Consider the following 11268-nt stretch of genomic DNA (forward strand, 5'->3'; position numbering starts at 1 on the left):
GTTCCAGGTTCATATATTTAACATCCCAAATGTAACACATTAAAGAGAAGCTTTGTATTATGTCCTCTAATCCTAATTGTCATCCCCGTCTCAACTGTGTAAATCAAAAACTTAGGAAATTCTCTTTTCCCTCAGACCCCACACCCATGCAAGTTCCCATTGTCTGTACTTTCAAAATATGTCATCATCTTTACTGCTGCCATCCTCATCCAGGCTACCATCACCTCTCACCTGAAGGTCTTCCTGTGCTCGCTGCAGTCATTGGCCAAAGAGATTTTTTTTTAATGTAAACTATCGTGTTTCTTCTAATTGAAGCCATTTAATTAATCTTAAAGAACACCAAATAACATTCAAAGTCCTCCTGAATGATCCTCAGGTCTCCATGATCTTGCCTTTGATATCTCTCTGAGCTCATAGTCTCTCCCTTTTGCATGTTCTTCTCTAGTCACATTGGACTCTTGCTTTTCACACACATCAAGCACATCCCCTTCTTTCTCTTTGAACTACTCTTCCTTCAGATAGCTACATGGTTCATGATCTGACTTTATTCAAGTCTCTTCTCAGCTGTGACTGTCTCAGAGAGTTGCTTCTGATCAACCTTTCTAAAGTAGGCCTCTATCAGTCAGATACTGCTGTGTAACAAACATCCACAAAAATCTCAGTGGCCAAAAACAGCACACATCTCCAGGTCAGCTGGGATTGGAGGATCTAGGATGGGGTTGGGTTGTTGCCTTTCTGCTTTTCTTCAAGTTCCAGACCTGGCTATGTTGGAACTTGCAGTATGGGCTCACTGCAGTATGGGCTCGTATCTGCTTTATGTCTTTCATGTTTGTATCCCTGGGATGTGGCATTGAATAGGTTCTCAATGATCGCTTGCTCAGTAAATAAGTAAAAGAATGAGTAAATGTAATAGAAATGAAGAGAATAAATAGATACACTAGAGATTAAGTAAAATAACTCACTTCATTTAACCTCTTCTAATGTAAGAACTTGAGATAATTCTACCATGCCTTCTATTTTATTTTCACATGTTCAGATCAAAGATCAGGCACATGTTTCTCAGGCCTGGTGAATGGTCGCTGTGCACAAGAGCTCCCTGGCAGAATGACAAAAATGCAATGCTGCTGTGAGCCCGGCCGCTGCTGGGGCCTTGGAACCATTCCTGAAGCCTGTCCCGTCAGAGGCTCTGGTGAGTGGCTGGCTGCTAGTCTCCTCAAGACAGACAGTATGAAGAAAATTTATACTAATGTACTTCGCTCTTCTTTTTGAAGTCATGTCATGTCTATATTCTTCCCATTACTGTCTTCCTGATTTAACGGAAGACAGTTTGGGTGTTTTGGGGAGAGTTGGGATAGCATTATTTACTTGGGATCAGTTTTGACTGTACCTAATTTGTGATATTAAAATAATACCTAAAAGCTGATTACCACCAGTCTTTGTGAAGTATTTTTAAAAAATATTTTGAATGCCCGTATTTCAATTCAGTTTTAAAACCTCCTGATCTTTCATTCCAGAGCTTGAATATCTTTGACTAAAAAGTTCAACCTCCATTTATATTTTATTTCAGGAGTGCCCTTATCTTATGTTATCTTTCTTATCTTATGTTATGTTATCTTATCTTATCTTATCTTATCTTATCGTGTCCCAATCTTGAAGATATTTTCTTTTTTCTAATGAACTGAACATTAAGAATACAAGGGCAGGAGGATGCCTCTCACTCATTTTGCTATATTAACTGCCATATAACAGGCTAAATCAGAAAATCACTTTAGGATTAATGCAATAGTTAAAGTACAATTAATATACAATAACATATATTGATATACCTTACCACGAAAAAGTTTATCAATATTTGTTATTGTATTGTCTTCATATTAAATTATAATTTTTATGGAAACTAATTTTTTGAACTATGCTTATAAAATATGTAACTATATGTACTGTTATGGAGAAAAACAAGACACATTCTTGCAAAATCTTTAAGCCATAAAATATCAAAACCAAGTAGTAAAATTTTTTTAAAAAACACGTTAATACATAGTATATAATTTTGGAAGCTCATAGTTCCACTAGTAATAAATAATAGTAATATTAGTAATAATAAATAATAGTAATATTAATTCTGAAACAATTACTTGAGCTAAATAGTTTTCATTTCTTCTGATATAGTTTCTTAATTTTGAGAACAATTAAGGAAATAAAGGCAATCACTATCCTTGCTTCTTTTCTCTCAACTTTGATACTTGGACAAATAAGGAGCAGATTTTAAAACTAATATCATCTTCTGTTAAAATCCACATTGGAAAAAAATACTACTCTGAAGCCGTATTAATCCCTTAAAGACAAGAAAAGAGATAGGAAACATGTATAGGTGCATTACCGAAGACATTTCAAGCAAAATAAATATATAGAATGAAGTATTTAAAGCTTTAATTTTCTTCCATTCAAATAAATTTCTTGAAAAAATTCATAGTTATATCTAGAATTTTAAGAGTTTCACTAAGGGACATAAATTCAAAATACTCATACAGACAATTATTGGGTTATGCAACTCAGTTAAAATATGGCATATAGGTTTTAATATTTTTCTGAAACATGTATTCTGCTACTGTTAACATTGAAAATATTTATCAGGATAATGCACTACTTATTCACATCATGTAGGTACAGATAAGCCAACACAGATTGCTTTTATTATGCAGAAAGACAGCCGTTTGTGTGTAACTGAACTTTCTTTTTTTTTCTAGAGGAATATCAAAGACTTTGCATGGATGGACTTCCAATAGGAGGGATTCCAGGAAGTGCTGGTTCCAGGCCTGGAGGCACTGGGGGGAATGGCTTTGCCCCAAATGGCAATGGCAATGGCTATGGCCCTGGAGGGGCAGGCTTCATTCCCATCCCTGGAGGCAATGGCTTTTCTCCTGGTGTTGGGGGCGCGGGTGTAGGTGCCGGGGGACAGGGGCCCATCATCACTGGACTAAGTGAGTGTTCACTTTTTGTGTAAACTCTTTAGTTTTCTGCCTTAAATGATATTATAATCCCTAACATTTTTTTCCAAAAGGTATGTGTGTGCATGTATACATACATGTGTAAAAATCTGTTTCAGGGTCTAAAATACAATGCAGTAATATAGAATTCTTAAGAAAAATATTATTTTTTGGTGTGTTTCATTAACTTTCCAAATTGGATAAAAGAATGAGTGATCCAGGCTTTCTTTGAAAGGAGAAATGAGAGTACAGTGATACTCCAGTCCAGATGACGCCATTCAAAAGCACGTTTTTGGTTCCAGTGTGTTTCACTTGGCCCTTTGCAGCTGCCCTATTCATACAACCCTTGAATTAGTTCCAGAACCATTTCTCAACTGAGATAAACTGAATAAGGCTTGCTCTGTGCCTATCCAAATATTATAATGAAATATCTTTCTTTTCCTCACTCTTTTTTGTTGAATAACTTAAGAAATCGAGAACCGTGGGCTTCAGGCCAAAATTGGCATCAGTGTACTTGACATTTGAGTTCATTCTTTTTAAAAGAACTGCTCTTGCTAATAATATTTTATGATGTCCCACGGTGTGGTGTTTATTATTTTTGGCATATTGCCTGTATACTATATCTGAATATTCAGCACAGTTACAAAAAAAAAAAAGAAATGGAAAGCATTCAAATGTACAGTAGAACATTCCTGACATTTTAAAGACATTATTGTGGGCAAAGTCTCCAGATGCATAACTTAACAAATGCCAGCTACAACCATGTGTCACAAGGATATTTTTAAGATCCTCAACCTTAAAGTTTTAATACAATCTAGAATAATGTGAGCTTTTGATATATATACCTAAGTAATGTACTATTAAATGTCCTTTTAAAAATTAGCTCTAAGAAAAGCAATCCATGTAATGATGAACTATCACTTGTGTTTTAATTTTCTATAGCTATTCTGAACCAGACAATAGATATCTGCAAGCACCATGCTAATCTCTGTTTAAACGGACGCTGCATACCTACTGTTTCTAGCTACCGCTGTGAGTGCAATATGGGCTATAAGCAGGATGCAAATGGGGATTGCATAGGTAAGCTCTTGACTCTTTAATCCTTCTTAGTCTTTGATAGCTTTGACACTGTACAGATAAATTGGACTAAATGTGATAGAAAAAAAGTCTTTTGAAGTAAAGCTAATTTCCAAGTTGTCTTTCCTGTGCACATGGTCTTCCGTATGCTTCCTTAACCTACTGCTGAGCTAGGCCACATCAATAATCCCCCACCCTAAATATGAGATTTCTGTCTCTGTCTCTCCTTGCTTTCTTTCCTTCTTAGCTGAACAACACTGGATATATGATAGTGTCATTAACATGCACAGGAAGGTACAGATTGGGAGGAAATAGCTGATGAATTTTTTTTTTTTTTTTACTCCTCACCCAAGAATACTTTATCCATTGATCTTTAAAGAGAGTGGAAGGAGGAGAAGGGGTGTAGGGTAAGAGAAAGAGAAACATTGAAGTGAGAGAGACACATCGAATGATTGCTTCCCACACGCACCACGACTGGGGCCAGGGTTTGAATCCACAACTGAGGTACTTGCCCTTAAACCCATGACACTTTGGTCCATGGGCTAATACTCTAACCACTAGGAAAAACTGGCCAGGGCTGATGAAAATTGTTTTTAGACGTGTAAAGTTTTAGGTGTGTAGAGTGTTTAATTATAAAAGTCTAAAGAAAGCCAAGAGACGTGTTCAGTGCCAGAGGTACAGATCAGTAACTTAAGGTGGATATTAACTATGAGAGTGAATACTGTCTCCTGGACTGAACAGCAAGAGGGATGAAAAGATTAATAGTAATTCTGCGGCTGGATCCCGTGGAACAACAACATAGGTTCATAAAGAAAACAGTGTTGGAGAGAGGAAAAAATAATGCAGAAAGTATTATGTCCCTGAAGCTATGCAAGGGTACACTTTCAAGAGAAAAGTAGTGTCAAGTGTGTTAAATGTGGCAGAAAAATCAAATACAACGAGGGGGGGAATCTACTAGATTTCATAATGAACAGGATTTGAGGATCTATTAAGAGTAGTTTTAGGACTATGGGAATTGAGCCATTTTGAGGTTATTCTTTTATTTATTCTTTATATTAATAAATGATCATGTATATGTTTCATAATTAGCATAACACTAAATACCAGATTTGGGTTCAGGTCTTCTGTTACAAAATATAGATGAGAAACCAGGAACAGAGAGTTAGGATTATAATTTTGCTATGTTAAACTGAAAAGATCTAAGTGGACTATGATTATGAAGGAAAACGTGAGCCAAATACAATGTTTTGGAAAAATGATTATTCTAAACTATGTACGGAGTTACAAGATGAGAATGATCAAATAAGGCTTAATTCAGGATCCCTATGTACCCTTGCATAGGTTTTTCACTGCACAAGTGTAGCAGGTACCATTCACACAGAAATGGGCACCCTCGATTGTGCAGTGTACAGCAGCCCTCGCTGAGCGGGTAATACTCGATGCTTGTTTAAGTGATAGACCAGGTGGTTAGTTTGGGAACATCATGAAATACTGATATATCTATTCTTATTATGTGTCTTGAAAACGATTTTACTACCAGAAAACATTATTGTAAGTATATAATATATAAAATATTCCCTCTTGCACATACATACACAGTTACAATCTGTCAAACTGAAATTTGATTGGCTATTTTTGCTTTGCTATTAATATTTGTCATTCATGTGTCACTGCTTGATTCACTAATTAACAAGTAAACGTAGGCCAGAAGTTAAACATTTTTTTGTAAACTAGCCAGAAACCACCATTTATTTCACGTTAGCTCCTGGATACACTTTATTCTAGCTAGTAAAGCACCTCCACCCAGGGGGAAGCTTGCAAACCTTTGGCATAAAGATAAACTATCTTTAAGGATCAGCAGTTCCTACTGTAGTCATGCTGCTGGTCTAGCCTTCTTAACCAGGGTTCCTGTAGAGAATGAGGCCCTGCAGAACTTCACTTCTCTCAAAGGTGGTGCATGGTTAGTACAATGCTGGGTGCGCAGGAAATGAACTAACCACATGGAATGGATGACTTAAGGTACTTTTCCAGGAACCCAGGTGAGAAAGGCTGCTGCCACCCTTTTAATAAACTCTATGTATAATGTAATATTGGGATTGTATGTCTGCAGTTAGTATGTTAACATAAATCTTAAACTTCTGAGTTTTACCCAAACATTATTACAGACAGTTCCATTCTAGTTTGATCTCATCATCCAGCCCTGAAAAGTTAAACCCTAGGCAGAGTTATCTCTCCATTGTAATACCTAGGGACAAAGATTAGTATCGGGGCATCTTTTCAGAAGAGAAGTTTTTAATGTTTTTTATCCTATACTCTTTCTAGCGTCAGCTTCTAGCCAATTTGTGTTTGAGTTTATAAACAACACGTTGAGATGTCAGAAAAAGCTAAAGAGGACATAAACCCAAGATAAAGTGGTGACTATGTTAATTGCACCTGTGTTTTGAAAAATAACAAACTGCCCTTGCTATTTGGGAACTTCCTTTTCAGTGATTCTCAACCTTCCTAATGCCGCGACCCTTTAATACAGCTCCTCATGTTGTGGTGACCCCCAATTTCATTGTTACAAATTGAACATAATTAAAGCATAGTAATTAGTCACAAAAACAATATGTAATTATATATGTGTTTTCCGATGGTTTTAGGCGACCCCTGTGAAAGGGTCGTTCGAGCCCCAAAGGGGTTGCGACCCACAGGTTGAGAACCGTTGCTTTAGATACTGAGGAAGTGGTATAACTTGAAAGTCAATAACTGTATTAAAGAATCAAAGACCAGGAAAATAGAATTGGGTCCATTTTTCTATTATGAGTTACTCCTGAGATCTGGAAAGTGGTTTTTACTCATCACATTATTCTCTCTTTTTCCTGAGAATTCTCCTCTAAAATGAATATTTGTGACTCTTTTGTTGTCTAAGTCAGACTGCTGTTAGCAGTGGTTTTTAACTCCATTTAAATTATTCTATTTCGGAAGAGTAAGAAATAATTTTTGTTTTTGTTGGGCCAAAGGTTATTGTAGAACCCTTGCAAATTAAAAGTGTTTGCTAAGTTGGAATATAAAGTACTTTTTCAAAGGTTACTATTTCTCATACCAGTAGTATCTGAGAATTTAACCATTTTGATGATGTCTTTCTCAATTACTTTAGAGGTTTAAAATTACTTTCTCATTTATTTTAGGAGTTTAAAATCTTGTGAATTTTGCCTAAAAATGCTCAGTCCACCGTGAAAATATAGGAAGAAATCAAAATATACAGACTGTAAAATTTAAGCACCCCTGTTCCTCTGTACAAGGCAAAACAAAGGTGAACACTTTGAAGTGTGAGACTCAGAATAAAGTAGGGGCATGAGGTGTATATTTCAGAACATGGCAGTGCTCATTTATGATTAGTCTTCCGTTAACTTAGAAAACAAATGGGGTGTGAAAGTCATGGATTTTAGTCACGTATAGGTTCTTGGCGATTGTCGTCCTTCCAAAATAAAAATAAATAAGTGAACGAATTCTCTTCTCTGAGTACTGGTTCTTTAGCCAAGGAGCTACAGAAACAGCAATGAATTGGAGTTTTAATGGCACAATAACTGGCAGAGGCAATCCTAGGAACTAGAGGCTTTGGGAACAGGTTCTTAAGGGGAGGGAGTGGTTCTGACAGTGACCCAGTTTCCCAGCAAGTTTATCTAAAGAGAGGGGATTGGATGCATGTTTTTCACTAGAACAGATCTTTACAATGAAGCTTCTATAGAGATGCATCTACAGCACATTTTTAATTGTTACAGTCAATATTACAAAGACATAGAACTTAAGGGATCTTCAATACTGCAACTGAACATGAAATTTTGTATTGGAAAGTTCATTAATTATACTTTGTATGCTTACTAACATTCTAAACTCTCTTTTTTCATTTTGCTTCATTCCTTTGGCTTAATAGAATTGATGTTATCCACCAAATGTTTAAATGTGAGTGATTCTTAATGGGCTGAAGGTGTACAGAGAGGAAGGGAGAGGGATAGAAAGTTAGAAACATCAATGGGAGAGAAACATCGATCAGCTGCCCCCTGCACATCTCCTGGAGATGTGCACGCAACCCAGGTACATGCCCCTGACCGGAATCGAACCTGGGACCCTTCAGTCCGCAGGCCGACGCTCTATCCACTGAGCCAAACCGGTCTCGGCAAATGTGAGTGATTCTTAATGGGCTGAAGGTGTCTTTGGATGAATTGAAAAAACATTTAATCTTGTTTTTGTTTTTTTTCTTGTTTTTTTTTTTTTTTATTTGCTATGAGATTCCCCACCCCCCTTTACTAGAGAGAGCTTAATTGCATTCCGCCTGAGTGTTTATATAATTGAGGTTGTGAGTTTGATAGAGTACAGTTCCTGTTTTAAGAACATCTGTGAAAAGAGTAATCTGTTTATTAAAATGTTAAACCTGTGAATTGATTTTATTGTTGTGCTCTCTGATTTAGCTGAAATTGTATATGTTAATGGCTTCTACATGTATGTGAAGTGGCGAGTCATTATGCCCTCCCCAGCCAGCCATGTTTTTAATTTGCCAGCATACAAAATACTGTTTAGTGGGCATTGTTGAGAGAAGAAGAATTAAACTTTTTCTAACATGTGATTTTTCTGGGAGTTGACTTCCAGACTGTTGAGACTGCCATTTGGTTGTGCAGTTCCTGAATTCTGCGATGGGTTTGCATTTAATCAGGCCTTAGGGAGCCTTGAATGAAAAGCAGTGGCATTTTTCCCATTTAGAATCAGAACTAGTATTTGCATAAAACCTGTTTTTATGCAAAAAAAAAAAATCCTGTGCCAATATTAAGATCCTAGAGAAACCTGAAGCTATGAAAATAATAGACTTTGTTTTAATTAATTTCCATTTTTACCCCACCCTCTGTTACTATAAAAATATTACCAAGCCTCCTTGCATATATAGTTAAATATATAGTTGAGTTCACAAAATGATGAATCCCACAATCCAGCTATCTCTTTCATTAAAACTAATAGAAGTGACAACATGTAATATAAATATATATTTTCAAAAATCTTCCATTGATCTTCTAACACTATCCTGAGGCTAGAGAGGCTATTCACTTGCCCAGACTACTAACGATAGTAAGGAGTCCTTGCTTTTAATCATTGTGCATTATTCAGGTTGGAAAATCATTATTTCTTGATTAAAGCAAATTTGCTTGTACTCTCCAATAGGCAATATTTTTGTAAATCTCCATACTGGCCTCTGTATTTAAAGAAAGGAATGTTCATTCATTTAAAAATACTCTGCTATTTAGACTATTACCAGTGACTAGCCTCTCAAATTTAGGGGGCCTAAATGTATTTTAAACAAACATTTCTAGAAATGGAGTGAAGTCTATAATGGTTTCTTTTGCTGCTCACAGATGTTGATGAATGCACATCAAATCCTTGCACTAATGGAGATTGTGTTAACACACCTGGATCCTATTATTGTAAATGTCATGCTGGATTCCAGAGGACTCCTACCAAGCAAGCATGCATTGGTAAGGCAGTTTGCTTTCACATTTGAAAATGTTCCGTGAAATACAGCGACCCAGGCTGTTGAGGTTAAAAGTAGATTTATTAAAATAAAACATGGAATGAAATAAGCGCTGTTCCGTTATTACAGATTTCTGTTCCTTCAGAAGGGCTCCGTTTATACATAAACACTATTTGCATATATAACCCAGGCATTGTGGTATCTGGCTTCAGAAAAATTCAGTGTATCTTTCTTCCCTAAATCACAGCTTTCTTTTTCTGAGTAACACCAGTAGCATTACTGCTCTCCTATTAATGGAATTTAATATTTATATTCATTTTCATCTACTGTTTCCTGTGAACCTCACACACAGTTCAACACCAAATTATGCCTGGTCTCTACCATGGTTCAAACTCTCTACCTCACTGCTGATTCATCTAGGAATTCTTTTCATAGATGACTCTGCTTGTCTTCTTGTTCATTTCCTATTCATCCACAGGTAGTTGCTTAAACGAACTTGCTCCAGAAGTTTTCATCATGTTTCTGTTAATCCAAATATTCTGTAGTTACTTGATTCTTACTCACCTCCTTGCTCTGATGTTTAAGGTCTTCAACCACTGTGTCAAAAACAGCTCCCCTACCTGCCCTCGATTAGGTTCACTGCACACCCATGTCATCTTTCTCTCTTTCCCACTTCAATTACTCAAGGCTTTAAAATTACTACATCTACCTACCCAAGAAAAAATAAAAGGTTAGTGAGAAATGGAAATTTTGCTAAAGAAGCAGCATGATTTTGTATATTACATGTAAAAATATACAGGATATTTGAAATTAAATTTATTATCTCACTGTTTGTACCTTTAATTATTGTAAAATAAAAATGTTTGGCCATTCTTAATTTTCCCAGATATTGATGAGTGCATCCAGAATGGGGTTCTTTGTAAAAATGGTCGATGTGTGAACACAGATGGAAGTTTCCAGTGCATTTGCAATGCCGGCTTTGAATTAACTACAGATGGAAAAAACTGTGTTGGTATGGAAATTGCCTGCTCCTTTGCAAAAGATTTTTAAAGGATATACATTTTTATTTAGAAGCATATATACTATTTCCATGAAAGCTCACACAACACATATGTGAGAGTTCTTCAGGTGACTTAGGGAAAATATAAATGCTTTTAACATAAGACAAAGTGAAACAACAGATTTTTATTTATTTCTTTTTTTGGCAAATGTTATAACAAGGAACACTTCACTGCTTCTGGAAATTTCCTTGTGGTATATGTTTAATTGTAAGTAGCAGTTATTCTTTGTAATAATTATTACTACCTACTGCATTTCACATGTTGGGGTGACAACACTGACAAAATAGAACAGGTCTCCCCCATCCTCACTCTGGGGGGAAATAAAAATGTTTGGCATATGTGAAAATCAAATCTCTAAATTTGTGTTCCTGGTGATGTATAGTAGTACAGCAGGTACCAGTACTTCACAGAAATATTCTCTTCACACAGCAACACATAGTTCACCCACTAATAAAAGCCGAGATCATTTCACTTACAGTGAAGTTTATCATTGCGTCCTTCTCCCTTACAAAAGAAAAATAATCCCTGAAATCATATTAATTTTTTTGGAAATCAAAATAAAAGCTACTCATGTGGTTTTAATAGCCACTAAACACAAAATTTACTTAATTCTTTTTCTTTACATCTCTTATACACATTCCCT

General features: G+C 36.0%; 1 protein-coding gene across 1 annotated transcript in view; it reads left to right on the forward strand.

Moving 5' to 3' along the window:
- FBN2 (fibrillin 2) overlaps nt 1–11268 on the forward strand; it is a 248313-nt gene that overhangs the window by 131522 nt on the left and 105523 nt on the right. The window contains exons 9-13 of the mRNA XM_006764368.2: nt 1037–1189; nt 2748–2981; nt 3930–4067; nt 9449–9568; nt 10451–10576. Coding sequence (XP_006764431.1) covers nt 1037–1189; nt 2748–2981; nt 3930–4067; nt 9449–9568; nt 10451–10576 — 771 coding nt within the window. The remainder of the gene's footprint in view (nt 1–1036; nt 1190–2747; nt 2982–3929; nt 4068–9448; nt 9569–10450; nt 10577–11268) is intronic.

This window comes from Myotis davidii, unplaced genomic scaffold (assembly GCF_000327345.1).
Source record: "Myotis davidii unplaced genomic scaffold, ASM32734v1 scaffold159, whole genome shotgun sequence".
Lineage (NCBI taxonomy): Eukaryota > Metazoa > Chordata > Mammalia > Chiroptera > Vespertilionidae > Myotis > Myotis davidii.